The sequence below is a fragment of the Rhinolophus ferrumequinum genome, chromosome 12 (assembly GCF_004115265.2).
Source record: "Rhinolophus ferrumequinum isolate MPI-CBG mRhiFer1 chromosome 12, mRhiFer1_v1.p, whole genome shotgun sequence".
NCBI classification, from domain to species: Eukaryota; Metazoa; Chordata; class Mammalia; order Chiroptera; family Rhinolophidae; genus Rhinolophus; species Rhinolophus ferrumequinum.
The window spans coordinates 80,104,862-80,120,885 of NC_046295.1; the positions used below are offsets into that span (position 1 = coordinate 80,104,862).

The following is a 16,024-nucleotide window of genomic DNA, read 5'->3' on the forward strand; positions in this document are numbered from 1 at the left end:
TAACCTCCAGTTCCTTTCCCTCTTCTCTATCAGATATGCAGTGGCAAGAGACTGCTCTACTCAAAGACCTTCAATTGCTCCTTGGTGTCTTCCAAGAAAATTGAAAGCCCTCACTCAGTCAAGCACTTGTAAGAGCTTCCTCTATTGTTTCTTTCCAGCTTTAGCTGTCCCACTTCTGTAATCATTCCCTATCTACAGCAAAAACAGAGGGCTGGCTTTTTCCCAGATGAGAACCAGAATGCCTTCACTATTAGTACCACCAATCAAAATCCTATCTATCCTTCAAGCGCAGCTCAAAAGCTTCCTCCTACATCCAACATTCCCGGTCATATCATCTCCAATACTCCTCTGAGGTAAGTGCTCTAACTCTGTTACTGTAATGCTATTTAGTCACCCTAGAACTTTCTGCTTCCTTTTCCTCAAGGCTCTTAGACTCTACTTTTTTATCAGACAGTCATTCGTGGAGACCTTCTCATATACTTTCTTAGCCTCTACTGCAGCCAACACACCACGTTAAGTCTGGTAAGCTCTCAAATTAAGGGAAAATGCCATCAGTTAGGTGAAGACAATTAGGAAAGGTTTCTTAAAGACGTGATTCACATTCTGAAGGTTATGGGAGCCGGGTAAACAGAGGGAACCAAATGTTTTGTGCAAGGCATACAGAAAGAAATGAACAATTTATGTAGTTAATGCTGGTAAATGAATTAGTAATAACCTGAATCAGGAATAATCTAGCAAGAAAATATATGCCACCAGAAAGAATAACATTTTCTTATTTTAGAATCTCCCACAAAAGAGTTTATATCCACACTGCAGTTGCCTGAAGAAAAGTCAAAGTGGGGAAAATTATATTCATTGTTTTCATAGGATCTGACATGCTTGGTGTTCACTGATTCATTCCCTCATAAAAAAGATGAGAAACATTTAAGCATAAATCCTCCCTTATCAGCTCGATACAACCACGAGCAAAAGAAAGTTGAAAGCCTAATAACCAACACGACTACAAGTTTTAGGCCCTATTTTCTAGCCTAGCCGAACAGCACTACCCAGGAGGACTCTCCAGGACGATGAGAACGTTCCTTATCTGCACTGTCTAATCTAGAAGCCACCAGGCACAGGTGGTGACTGAGCTCGTGAAGCAGAACTAAAAAATGTAGCTGTTTATTTGATTTGATTTTAATTAATTTCAACAAATAGCCACGTTTGCCAACAGTCACCAGGTTGGACAGTGAAACCAGAAAATGAAAAACCAGGAAAAAGGGCGACGGTAGGACAGGGGAGGCTTTCTCCTCAATTTTCACGGCCATGTCTTCAGAAATTTATTTATCTCCTGTAGGTTCTAGTCTTGATTCTACCACTGACTAGATGTTTCAACATGTAACTGTAAGTTGACTTCCAGGGCTTCAGCCTCTCCTCTTTTATAAAAGAAAAGTGTTAAATTAAACTCTAAAGTTCGCTTCCAATTTAGAATTCTGAACCTGTGACCTAAACCATAAAATGTTCATTGTTCTTTTCTCCACACAATATACCCAATTCTTGCAGTGACACCAGTATTTTAAAAGTGCATCATCATCATCACAGTATTCAAAAGCATTCAGCAAATAAAGTTCATTACCATCCGACTGCTTCTCCATGGTGTGAAGGATTGACTGCATAAAATCATTCTCTTTGTCTGAGCCCAACAGCAGGGATTCCATGGCTTGCTCTTCAAGAATGGTAAGCAACATGCAAATACCTGGAAGACCAGTTACAGTTTTCTTGAGTTGATTTAAGTCACAGCATCCTACCACCTTCTCTGGTTGAGTTTGTAAAAGAACAACAAGGCAGAAAGATGAGGCAAAACAGTCTCCAGTTCCTTAAACAGTTAATTGATGTTTCCATATACAACTGCTCCTAAGTAACAAGACTTCAGACTGATTTGAGAATGAAAAGGGAACATGATATGAACTTGGTTAGAAAACAATTTCTAAGATAACTACCACACAACTTATATTTCATCAAATCTAAGACGGCTTCAATTTTAAAATCACCACATCTCAAGTACCAATCACTGCCAAATGACTCACGGCTGTAAGACTTAGAATCAATGAAGTAGGGTGGACCTATTTTGAGTCAGTGTAGAACTTGCTGAAAACCAAAGTTAGTATCTCTTTCTATCAGGAAATACTTCACAGATGGGAAAAGAGGGATTAAACCTCTTTTTTAAATAGATCAAACCCTATTAAAGCCAACTGTTCTTTTAATATTTTGTTACATTGAATACTGCTTTAAATAAAAGATCTATTTGCCATACTTGAAAATGTACCTCTTACACAGATGGTTTCTAGGATAAATAATGTTTAAAAACAGTATGTGTAATGGTTCTGTCAATTTAATGACAGAAGAGCTGGAAACTATGAAATCCTATATTTAGCAAATTTTGAAAAGATTACCAAAAGAGATCAATTCCTTTGCAGGATACTCATAACTATAGGAAAATACTAATAATACTTGTGTAAGGCCAATACTCACCTAACCAATAGTTTTTGTAGTTCGTAGCATCATACATGTGTGAGGGCAGAAGAATCAGTTTACCCTTCTCAAGGACAGAAGAAGTATAAATGTCTGGACTTTCTAAAAGTCCCAACTCAATGACTTTGAAAAGGCAAGTCAAAACCTCCTGTAAGTCATAATAATCATCTCTGTCCACTTTTCCCAAGCCTTTTGCGGTCAAGATAGCCCAACGCCGAACCTAAAAGCATAACACACTCATTACTTCATTCAACAAACAATTACTGACATACAGCAAAAACCTAGTTAAGAAAATAGGGTTTCCTATAGATTTTAAAAGACATACAATACTAATTAATGCAATATGTGGACCTTATCTGACCCAGATTTAAATTAGCTCACCCTAAGAAGGCGTTTATGAGATAACCATTTCCATTCATCTAAACACTGACTAGAAACATGACATTAAAAAATTATTATTTTAGGTGTGGTGATAGTACTGTTTTGTTTAAAAAGTCCTTATCAACTTCCAGTCAAGACGGCAGAGCAGGTAAATGCTGTGCTCGCCCCCTCTCATGACCACATCAAAATTACAACTAAATGACAGAGCCACCCTTGAGAACTACCTGAAAACTAGCTCAATAGAACTCCTGTAACTAAGGATATAAAACAGCAGCCACACCCAGACTGCAAAAGTAAGTATCAATAAATCAATAAATCAGTCGAGCAAGCCAGCACTTATCTTCCAGAGACACTTATTTTATAGTGTCTCAGATTTGCTCTAACTAATCCAAAAGGGGAGCAGAATATTGACCATGTATTACTGATAATCGATGAAGCTCAGTGATGAATATATGGGGGTTCATTATATCATTTTACTTTTTTATGTTTGTAATTTTCCATCATAGAAAATTTGAAAAAGGAAAAGAAGGACCCTCAAAGGAGAAACCTACGCAACCAGCGCAGGGTCAGGTTCCAGCCCTCCGGTGCTGCTCTCTGCTTCTGCTCCTGCCTACTGTTCCGATTCTTACGTCCCTCTTCATTTCTAGCACCTAGGAACTCAATTTCTTTCCCACCCCTCGCTCCCCTCCCCACCCACACTTTTAAAAATCTCATCTATTAGCAAAATAATTTTTTCAAGTATTTTAACTAGTATTTCCACATGCTTGGCGTGGGGCAGGCGGGCAAGGAAAACAAGAGAACTGCCCTTCATTGCTTCCGGTCAACATACTGAGAGAAGTTCAAATTATCCCCTCATTTGCCTTTTAAATTGAAGCATCACCTGTCAGAAGTCTTCCCTTACCCCCTTGGATCTCCTCCTTCTTTGATCCCCCAGCACCCTCTACTTAACTGTAGTAATGTTACAAACAGAGAAGAATTTTGACAAACTTTTTAAACAAAATACACACCCAAACCCTCCCCGATAGCTAACTGTACGTGCAAAAATAAAATACGTCCTTCCGCTGCCTACCACACTTACCATTTCATTGGGATGGACCAGAAACAAATAGACCCCGGGATGTTTCTCAAACACCTGGAAGGAGCAATTGGCCTGTTCCATCCGACAAAGGGCTTCAACACACAACTCATCTACACAGAAGAAACACGGCAGGAAACATGAGGCGAATATCACCGCTTATCAAGAGTCCCTAAGTCTGGATCCTCCAGAGGTTTTATAAGTAAATGAAAACTGGTTCCTTTTTTTTAAAGTGAGGCATAAACTGCCAGTAGTGTAAATGTAGGAACAGTATTTACCTATTTGCAAGACTGTTTGGTCATAGTGTGGCTCCTATGAATTATTCTGACTTTACTAGTATACATCTCTGTTTTACTCTTGGCACGATTATCTCCATAAGGTATCTTACAAGTATGGTTATAGGTCCAATTCCATTAGCACTTTACATTTTGATTCACGTGGACTTTATTTGGTACTGAGGTGATAAAGAAAGTCCACAGCTATTTTGTCCTACTCTCATTTACTGACTAATCCACTTCCCCCACTGGTTTGAAATGCCACCATCATTAAACACTAAATTCCCCAAATACACCTGGTTTACTACTGAACTCTCTACACTGGTCCACTAGACTATCTAGGCCAGCACTGTTCTAATTCCTGTTCTTTTATGCAAATTTCTTCATTCCTTTTTTAAAAATGTCTTGAATAGACTCAGACATTTACCCCATCAGCTGAATCAACTTTAGTTTATCAAGCTTCAAAGAATATTGTTAGTGACAGTGGTTGGCTTTGGGGAGGAGGGGTAACGACTAGAAAAACATGAGGGGGACTCATGAGGGGGGTGGATATCGTTTCATTACCAGGGTGGTGGCTACAGAAGTGTGTTTAGTTTCAGAAAAATCATCAAGCTTATATGCTTTTCTGGATATAGTATTCTTTAGTAAATGTTTGAAAAAATGACTTGTTAAAATTTTAAAATCTAATTATTTTTAACTTATTTAGAGAGAATTATTTAATCAAATCTTTAGGTCAACTTGACAGTTTACTGAAAATACAGAGGATAGAGACACACCTTAAATAACATCACAAGAAAGCAATTAGAAAAATCCCCAGAAAAGTTCATTATTCTATAGAGCAACCATATAGTCTCAACAAGTCAGTTAAGGGGGGAAAAATGTGTTACGTATAAATAAACTGTTTTGGATTAAAAGAGTTGTAAGAAATATGAACCAAATGCAATGTATGATCCTTGATTTGACTCTAAATTTAAACAAACCAGCCAAATACTGTCTTTTGCAATTACCGGGAAAATGCTAATATGGGCGAGATATTAGATGCCTTACAGGTATTGTTAGACTTGACAGAGCAGGAAAATGTTAAGAGATTCACACTGAGAAGCGCAAATATAAATGACCAAAATCTAGGCAGCCCTTAAAAGGCCATGACATAATGAGGAAAGAAAATTACTGCAGCCCAGCAATTCTCAACCAGGGGTGGCCTGTGCCTTTCCTCAGCCCTGCGCCCACCTCCCAAGGGACACCTGACAATGTCTGGAGAAATGTGTGGTTTTTATAACTAGGGTGGGGGTAGAGCAGGGTGCTGCTAGGGCACCTAGTGGACAGAGACCAGGGGTTTTGGTAACCATCCTACGACGGACAGCACCGCCCCCACAACACAGAACCAACCAGTCTAAAATGTCACAGTGCCCAAGTTGAGAAACTCTGCTATAGACAAATGACAAGAATGAAAATTAACTGAATAGATAGATAAATCAATATGTGATAAAGCAAATATAGCAAGATGTCAGCAACTGTAGAATCTATGTGGTGGGTACGTGGCGTTCACTATATAACATACTGTTCATGTTTAGAGACTGATAACAAAATGTTGGGAGAAATATTATTAGGTATCCTAATTGTATGTTTAACAAACAGATTTTCAATACAGATAAACATAAATTCTTACGATTCTTGAAATAATAAAACTGATATAACTTGCAGGACACCCAAGATACTCACTAACACGCTCATGTAAAAGCAGATAAGGGTATTTCAGCATTTCAAGCAGAGGAACTCGAAGTTTATTTTCAAAGTCTTGGCCAGTCATGTCAAACAGCGGCTCCTCTCCATTGATGTCTACTATGTATAATTCATCATCATCTTCAATTTCTGCCTTCATGGATTTTTCAAAGTGATTTATGAGACGTAAGGTTTCTAATTCCCATAAAACCTACAGGAAAAGAAAAACGGGCAGTGTGCTTTTTATCTTATTATCCTTTTCCTAAGCACAAAAATTCAGAAATTTAAAAAAGTACTAGACACCACTTATTAGAGTGATGTGAAGGAAACAGTCACTAAGCATGGCCCCTTTCATGATACATGAACATGCTGAGTCCACAGAGCATGAGATGTGGGGTTTTGCTATAAATACCAACATCCCTAACTATACTCTATTAAAAAGAAAATGAGAAACAGGAGCTTCTTTATCAAAGGCACGAGCTAGGCCTGCTGTGTCCCCCCTTTATGTCCCAGTCATAGGTACCTACCTTAAAACGTCAGCTTTAGCATGAAGACACTGGTTGGCTTCATAACTAGGAAACTTTGTAAATGCAAAAATTTTCTCAACAGGTTCATAACTCATCATCCCGACCCCTCCTTTCTAGATTGTACATATCTCTATGGTCTGTGTTCTGCGTTTCATCAAATATAATAAACCAAATATTCAAAGCCATGTACTTAAAATGGCACGTTTCACTTTGGCTACTATGACTGGAAAACATACTAGCCCTTAGAGGTTTATACCATTTACCCATTAAAAGATGAAGAGGAAAAAAATCACCTATCAAGAAATAAAACAATAATCCAAGCCATTCAGACACAGGGATATAACACTATCAAATCAAATATACTGACATAAAAACATGAGCGAAAAAACAGAAATCCCATCCATCACTTCATTTCCTTAAATTGTTTGATATCAAAATGACTAACAGTACGAGGCCATAAAATTCTGCTTTAGGTTTCAATTCAATTCCATCAGTCAATGAGTACTGACTTAGCACCTACTATATACTAGGCAAGAAATTAAGTCTAGAAGTGTATTCAAAGTTTAAAAAATTATCCGTTCCTTGAATGCTTCCCACAGAGTTGACATGTATTCTCTTCCTAGTTATTAAGCTCTGAAAATATTACCCATCCAATGTGAATTACCTCATGTAAAAATGGCAATTCATCCCTCGCTTTGTGGTATTCAGTCACACACTCCAAGCAGTAGCAGAGGTCTTCATCAGCTGTTTGAAATTCACTGGGCTGGGTCCTGGACGCATAGAGCTTTAGGAACTCAATGGTGGAAACACCACCCGGTGTACACCAACAACATGTGCTCATTCTGTACCTGTATCCAGAAAAGACGACAAAGACTAAAGAAAGAAAACAAAACAATACTCCAGGCCTATTCTGTGTGAACAATGGGTTCACTTCCTACTAATGACCCTCACCCTCAACTTAAAATGTGCCCCACCACATCCAGAACCTTCGGCTAGCCAGCTTGTCAATTACCGCCTAAACTCAAACCTGAGCCCATTCTTAACAACTGTAACATGTGAACAGTATAATGAAACATTTTGTTAGTTTCAAACATAAGGCAATACACACTTGTGCAATGTAATATTAACGGAAAATACACTGGGACAGAATTATCAGTGTTTCCAAAGGACAGATTTTGGGGTGTTCTAATGATATACCAAAGGAGAATCAAAAGCTCAGGAAACCTTTCACATTCCCAGAGGCCATGTTCCCGAAATCCCTGGAAACACAGAAATTCCTAAATACTAATCCATGCCAGTAATGAAAACTCAGAGAGGATCTCCCCTTGCTTAGAAGTACATATACAATGAATTTCGTATACATGAATTTGCCAGAGTGAACTGCTGCCTAAGGCTCACTGCCCAGCAATATACTGTAACAGCTACAAATGTTAACCTACTGCTACCAAGTCTGATACAGTGTTTTACTGTCTCCAACTTTTTGTTTCTATTACCATTAGAGCCTCCACCATGCAAACTCAAGTGAAAAGGTTAAGATTCAATCCTTTTCCAAATCCTAAGCAGTCTCTAGGAGGGCAAAGTAGCAAGGTGGTACCAGGAAGTCCCAAAACCAAATGTGTCAAAGATGTGAATGAGAATACACGAGGCAGGTTTATCAGAACTGCAGATGGCACGACACCGAGAGGATCAACAAATAGGATGGAAGCCAAAATCCAAGGCGATCTCCAACTCTAATGAGGTGTAATGAAAATAAGGTGTTGTATTTTTATCCCTAAAATGCATATAAAAGCAAAACAGGATGATCATTGTCAGTAAGCAGTAAATTGTGGCTAAACAACAAGCAAATGTTTGCATTAAAATAAGTAAATGACAGAGGGAGAGCAGGAGGGAGGAGTTGGGGCAGGAAAAATACAAGGCGAGCCTGGAGCATTTTACAGAGCCAGAAAGCCCTCGAAATAGAAAAGGATGGGGGCAAGTCAAAGGGACACAGGAGCCAACCCGAGAAAGAGCTCTCAATGGCCAAAGCTCAAACATTCTGAACAAAATAAATGTAATATTGGATGATAACCCACAGTACAAAGTAAATATACACGAATCCATACTGGTATAAATAAATGACTGAATGAATAAACCAATGTGGGAGAAGGGGCAAATCTTCCTTATGGAAGACTTCCAAATAATACATATCAATACTCCCCAGCACAGGGGGCAGCACTTAATCCCACCCCATCTTGAGTGTGGGCCAGACCTGGTGCATTCCCCCTCCACAGAAGAGAGCATGGAAAGGGAAAACAGTAATTTTACAGGCGACAACTGGCAAACACAACCTTAACCAAATGATCAAGGTTAACATAACCAGTGTTAAGTCATGCTGATAATATAATCCTGACATAACGTGAGGAGGAAACCACTTCCCCTCTGCAATATGCTTCTCCAGAATCTGTAACACCCAGTCTATTAATGAGAAAAACTTCACACAAACCCAAAGCAGGTATTATCTAAACGGCTATCAGCCAATGTGAAACAAGAAGGAAGAAAACGACACCCAAAAGAAATTGGAGCAAGTGTTATCTTGCGAATCTAAGGATTTATTGGGAATTGGGCCAGGAAATTATCCGACAAACCTCATCCTGAGAAACCTGACCTTAACTATTAAAATAGACTAATGGAAAAAAAAAGGCACAAACCCAAGTGTTGACCCACCTAAGTTCACTTCATAAACTAGAAGGACCTAACCCATGCATTCTCATACAGGGATGACATCTTCCTCAAAGAGATGAAACTGGCTAAGACGTGAAAATATCCTACTCTCTTTATGTATAAAGCCCAGATATACATACAGTACATAGAGAGGTATGCAATATGTTACTAGTATTAAAATTCACGGGAAATTCATTGTAAAAAATTGTCTAAAATGTTTCCCTTCGGGGAGGGAGAAGGGACAATAAAGAGTTGCAGAAACATGACCCAAATCACGGAATATTTGGGTATACAAACTTGGCAGTAAGGTTTTTGAATGCAGATCACCCTAAAATTCAGGGTGCGTAATCTCTGCTAACGACATCTTGACAGAAATTGTATTTTACTGCTGAAGCTATTGTGGCATAATGCCAGTTCTTTAAAACAAACTGATTTTTTTGAAAAAATTCCTTATTTTCTTCTCACACCCATGACTAAAGAGTTATATATAAATGGATAAGCATAATCAAATCCATGTATTTGTCTCATGAATTGATTTTGTAAATTTATCAAATATTAATTGTGTACTTTCTTCATGCTCCTAAAAGAATTCAGCACAGCTTTCAACATTAAATTATGACATATAGAAAAAGACATTTACAAAGATTACAAAAGTGAGAGCAATCCAAACTTCCTTAGAAAAATTTATTTTCACTAAGTCCTAAATTAAGAGCTTCCTGAAAAGCAGAGCAAAAAGGTAACATGATGAGGTAAGAGCTGTCATCCGAAAAACAAAAACTATGAGTTCAGCTGGAGAGCCCTGACCTTTCCTGACACTAATTCTTATTCAATTACATTTGCCTACCTTGTCCAAGGCTGCTGCAAACCAGGGACTACCAAGTAACATGGTGGTAGTTACTGGTAGTTATTGCAGAATGTAGAATTATTTTATTCAAAGAAGAATTTCTTATACCTAAAAGGCCAATACCGCAAGACTAGGAAGCTAAAAGTCTGCAGAGCCATTTTTTTCCGATGATGTAATTTACTGTGGGGCATGAACTCAGATCTAGGAATAGAAAGCGAAACTTATTCAATTTCTCAAACATCAATTGTTTTGAGCTTGATCTGGCAAGTAAAAGACTGCAATCAACTGGAACTCTAAAAAAATGGACTGAAATACAAATCATAACTTGAAAGTATTCAACATTTTAACAGAGCAATTAGCCAAAGAAACCTTCCATTAAGAAAATCAGTCTGCTTTTTATTTCACTCACTCTGGGAGATTAGCCTACTTCCACCCTCCAAAACGCAGGACTAAATTTTCTCATAGATGGGAGTTACTGCCACCTAACAGATAAGCCCCAGGGAATCGAGAAACAAAGAGAACTGTACTACAGGGCACATCGACCACAGAAACACGTTCCTGTGATTCCTCTCAAATGGCCGTAATGTGTGTGGTGTGTCCCAAAATCTAAAATCATCACTGGCTTGACAGCTAAGCCCAACGAATTCTAAATAGGGTATACCGTAATTTTTCTTTTTAGGGAAAATTGCTGGTAGATGACTGTGAATTTTGTATGTTTTTTGCACAACTCAGTTCTTCTGGTGAAATTAGTTTTGCTAATTTCATCAGATTTTAATTGCTTGGAACCATTACTGGACCATAGATGGGGTGTCTAGGGGATCTTCAGGCTGCAGGACAGAAATAAGAACCACTCCCCAAGCACCAAAATAAGCTGGTTTTACTAATGCCGACCACGTACAAGGGAGCTGATGTGTCAGTAACACAGGATGTTTCATCAGAGGTATAGCTGTAACTTTCAGTAGGCTTACAATGGAGACATCTTTTCTCAGTATTAGCTAGCCAGAAAGTTCAAATAACCATCACTTTCCTCTATCCTTCCCAGCTAAACTTCTTGAAAAAGTAATCTAGATTCACTTCTTCAGCTCCTGTGCACTCCAGTTTCTACCCTTACATTTCACTGAATGTATTCACAAAAGTCCTTAATAATCTCTGTATTACCAAATCCAATAGGTTCTTTACTGGTCTCCTTTAAAGCATATGAAAATGCTGACCATGTAGTCCTTAACTAAGACAACACACCATTCTCCTTTAGGGTCCTTTACTCAATCGCCTTTGTAATCACCTCTTCCTTTTTTCACCCTCTAAATATCAAAGTTTCCAAAGGCTTGTCCTCAGGACTCCAACCTCTTCACTCAACGTCCTCTTTCTGGGTGATCCAATTCAAACTAGTGCTTCAACTATTACTGACACTGAGGCTGCCCACAAACTGAGAAATGTAGGTAAAACTTGTAATGCAATGCTTAACTATTTTTCAGCTACTCAATAAATGACAGCCCAACCTAGACTTCCACAAAAACATATCCAACTGTGCACTCAATCTCTCCTCACCTGGTAGGCGCCTCAAAGGAAACAGAATCAAGTCCTTCCCTTCATTATGGCATTTTCTGCACCCATGGCATGGTCACCCCTTCAGTTTTCAAACGAATAATCTAGGAATCATCCTATACTTTCCTTCTCCCTTAGCCCTCCATCTCTCCGAGTTCCATAGAGTCTACTTCCTCGATTATCTCTGTACTTTATTCTCAAGTGAGCTGCCACTGCCTTACTTGAATACATTTTCATTATTTGTATAAATTACAGATGAAGCCCACGTGAGATTCTTCTGCCTCTTTTTGATCTGCCACCAAGTCTTCCTCCAAAATGCTGCCAAAGACGGACACATGCAAAAAAATGAAGCTGGACCACCTCCTTACACCATATACAAAAATAAATTCAAAATGGCTTAAAGACTTAAATGTAAGATCTGAAACCATAAAATACCTAGAAGAAAATATAGGAAGAAACTTAACAGATATTACCCGGAGTAAGATTTTTACTGATATATCCCCTCGCGCGAGGGAAGTAAGACAAAAAATAAACATGTGGGATTACATCAAACTAAAAAGTTTTTTCACAGCAAAGGAAACCATCAATAAAACAAAAAGGGATCCTACTTAATGGGAAAAGATATTCGCCAATGATATATCTGATAAGGGGTTAATATCACAAATTTATAAAAAACTTACTCAACTCCAAAAAAACAAACAACCCAATTAAAAATTGGGCAGAGGACATGAAGAGACATTTTTCTAAAAAGGAGATACAGATGGCAAACAGACATATGAAGAAATGCTCAACCTCACTAACCATCAGAGAAATGCAAATAAAAACCACAATGAGATACCTCCTCACCCCGGTCAAAAGGGTTATCATCAACAAATCAACAAACAACAAGTGCTGGCGCGGATGTGGAGAAAAGGGAACGCTTGTGCACTGTTGGTGGGATTGCAGATTGGTGCAGCCGCTATGGAAAACAGTATGGTGGTATCTCAAAAATCTGAAAATGGAACTACCTTATGATCCAGCAATTCCACTCCTAGTTATCTATCCGGAGAAATCCAAAACTCCAATTCAAAAATCTTTATGCACTCCTATGTTTATTGCAGCACTATACACAATAGCCAAGACATGGAAACAACCGAAATGCCCATCGGTAGATGACTGGATTAAGAAAATGTGGTACATTTATACAATGTAGTATTACTCAGCCATAAGGAAGAAAGAAATCTTACCATTTGCAACAACATGGATGGACATTATGTTAAGTGAAATAAGTCAGACAGAGAAAGACAAATACCATATGATCTCACTTATATGCGGAATCTAAAGAAAAGAATAAGTGAATGAACTAATCAGCAAGTTTTGGAGACATAGAAGAAAAACTGAGGATTGCTAGATGGGCAGGGGGGTGGGGATAAGGGGGAAGGTGAGGGGATTAGAAAACAGTCAGTAACCACAAGATGGCCATGGGGTTTTGAAAATTTGGGGAACATAATCAATAATGTTGTAAAGATTTTGTAGGGTATCCGAGGACACGTGTCCCATTTGGGAGACCACCTCAGTGATGATGTAGATGCCTGATCACTGCACTGTACACCTGAAGCTGAACAATAATGAATGCCAACTATAATTATATATATATATATATATATATATATGTACATATATACCTACAAGAAGCGGGGTACAGCATTAGGAATAGAGACAGTGGAAATGTAATGGCTCTGTGCGATGTCAGAGGGATAGTGATGGGGGGAGGGGGGTTCACACAGTGTGAGGGACATAAATGATAAACGTCTAAGTATTACTTTGTCTTGTGCACCTGAAACTAATAAAAAAAAAAAATGCTGCCAAAAGGCAAAGAAAAAACTGGACTTCAAAAGCACAAATGACTCCTCCAGTCTGGGATAAAATTCACTTTTGAGCTCACCACACAAGGCCCTCCATGATCTGGCTTCAGCATCATCTCTTGCCATGCCCCTCACGCTCTTCCTAAAATGCTTCACTGGCACTCCCTGTCTCTACGGAAGCTCTGCCACCTGCCTTGAACACCCACCCTACCCTTCCTACTTCTGCCTGGCCCTTAACCACGAAGGTGCATTAAACTCACCAAAGAAACAAAACAAAGAAAAAAAGGTGAGATACTACTGCTAAAATTCAGATTCAATTTTTTTTTATAAGAACCCCAGCAGTGATTCTGATAAAAAGCTAGATTTGAGAACTACCCACATGCAGCCCATCCGAGTGTCACCATGTATGGGGGCTTGTCTGACCCTTCCTCTCCCTTCCAGTCTGTCTGTGATGACTTTCTTCTCTATCATCTCAGGACTCTGTAACATTTCTACCATTGCACTTACCATGCTGGGCTGGGCTGCTTATCTGTTTCCCAGCCCTGGCACCTACCTGCTCCTTTCTCAGCGATTCTGAAACTGTTGGGCAAGGATCTGTTTTATATATCATTTTTACTCCAGTGATTGAAAAAAATCTCTTAAAACGTTTGTTTAAAACAAATTACCTGGCTGATACTTACAGAGAAGTGATCCTCTTAGTGGATTCCTGGGTTTATTTGTGAATGGGTGAGGATTTGCATTCCTATGTACCCAGACTCTGGCCCCAAAAGAACATTTCTGAAATAAGAAAGAAACTGATGAAGTGGTTTTTATAGTCCATCGCATCTGGGTTTGACATCAATCCTATTAAGTACAGCCAAATGTTACCATTTGATGAAAAAGCTCACGCTTAGAGATCAGATAACGTGCCTGGCCGGCGCACAACAAAACAAGAAACGGCGCAACTGGGATTCAGACTTTACAGGGAGGACCAGTTCCAAAGGGAACAGGCCCCACTCAGGCACGTCACAACTTCTCCAAACGAGCAAACGCAGGTAAAATCGGCCCTAGGGTCGTCAGTCAGTAACTCGTCTCTGTAACTTTTAACGGCAAACTCTTCCTCCCAACCGTGGGGTTCTCTTCCTTTCAAGCCCCGTGCCCGGTTCCTTCCGGACCGTGGCAGCCTTTGGCAACTCGTCGCTCCTGGAAGGTGGAGAGGGCGGACAAAGCCCCTTTGGCTGGTTATCAGGGCTCCATTACCTTCAGGTGGAGCAGGGCGGGCTCAGGTGGCCATGGCGGAGAAACACCCTCTCCGAAGGGAGAGACCCCGGGGCAGGAAGACGGAAGGGGAGTCGAGAGGTCGAAGACTTTCTACAGCGAGACCCCCCCCCTACACACACACACTCACCCCCAAACACTACGCAGTGCCCAGACCGAAAATAGCTCACACGATACCGCAGGGTAGACCAGCCGGCAGGAGAAGGGGGTCCCAGCGCCCGGGACCGGGTGGAGGCAGCAGAGAACTGCCCACCGGCCGGTAGGCGGAATGCCCCCGCCGGCCGCGCTGCGACCCTTCAACCCTCCAGAGGAAAGCGGCCGAGCTCGCGCCGCCCCTCCCCCACCCCCACCCACCCGGACCTCACGCGCCGCGACGGTTACTCGACGCAGCCGCGCGAGCGCTCACGCCCGCCGGGCCTACGGCCTCCAGCCCCCTGCTCACCTTACCCAAATTGGCCTCGCATCGGCCGCTAGCCCACCTCCACGCCTTCGCTCACCAGTCGGCCACAAGCGAAAGTGCGGGTCCGCACCCCGCCAGCCAACCCAAGGGCGCCGCGAGCGACGGCCCCGCCCCCAGCGCGCCTTCGGCCCTCCGCAGGCCCCGCCCCAGCCGCCCAGTTCTTGTTTTGGTGCGCCGAGGGGCGGGGCGTGGGAAGAGATGCATCCTAGCCCCGCCGGGAGGCCGAGGCCGAGAGGCCGAACGCTGCCATCATTTCCGGGCTGCCGGGCCCGACCAATCAGGAGCGCCCGCGCGATGAGAGGGTGGGGTTTGCCGCCGAGGCGTGAAGGCGGCCCCGCCCATGACTTCCTTCACGCGGCTCCCTGACGTGTCTGTCTCGGGTGACTTAGGCGCCTACCTTCTGTGTTTTCCGTCCTGTCCTTTTCTGTTTTCAGGGCCTCAGGTGTTTCACGGGGGTGTCTCACGGACTGCGAAGGAATATCTTTTTCCCTTTATATGTCCTTTAAAGACCTAAAATATATGTAATCAACATGTAATTGGAAGAATAGATATAATTTGTATTAAAGAAAAGGGATACATTATTGTAAAGACAAACAATACAGAAGATAACAGTAAAACTATCATTGGAGACAGCCTACCAATTTTTTTTAACACCTATTACTGACTGATGATGAAGCATCACCACTAGTTTTGACACTTCTAATAGAGAAGGCAGAAAAACAAAGTAATTCGTAGTATTGATCAGTGCTGTAAAGGAAAGAAGAGGTGAGATGGGCGGATCCAGACAGGTTGGTCAGCGAAGGTCTTACCCAGGAGAACCTCAGCCGAAGAATGAGGAGCAAGCCAAGGAAGGATGGGTATTGGGCTCTGGTGCCGGAACATT

General features: G+C 40.9%; 1 protein-coding gene across 8 annotated transcripts in view; it reads right to left on the reverse strand.

The window, feature by feature from the left end:
* The window catches only part of SETX (senataxin), a 60,001-nt gene extending 44,732 nt beyond the window's left edge, over positions 1 to 15,269 (reverse strand). For 4 of the 8 annotated variants that reach the window (XM_033122369.1, XM_033122366.1, XM_033122363.1 and 1 more), the window contains exons 1-7: positions 15,129 to 15,250; positions 14,105 to 14,201; positions 7,156 to 7,339; positions 5,965 to 6,175; positions 3,971 to 4,080; positions 2,512 to 2,731; positions 1,616 to 1,735 (exon numbers count right to left, since the gene is read on the reverse strand). In XM_033122369.1, the coding sequence (XP_032978260.1) occupies positions 1,616 to 1,735; positions 2,512 to 2,731; positions 3,971 to 4,080; positions 5,965 to 6,175; positions 7,156 to 7,332 (838 nt within the window). In that variant the 5' untranslated portion in view covers positions 7,333 to 7,339; positions 14,105 to 14,201; positions 15,129 to 15,250. Of the gene's footprint in view, positions 1 to 1,615; positions 1,736 to 2,511; positions 2,732 to 3,970; positions 4,081 to 5,964; positions 6,176 to 7,155; positions 7,340 to 14,104; positions 14,202 to 15,123 lie in introns of those variants that run through there. The other 4 variants (XM_033122364.1, XM_033122362.1, XM_033122367.1 and 1 more) reach the window with 4 other exon arrangements.
* Positions 15,270 to 16,024: the final 755 nt, after the last annotated feature.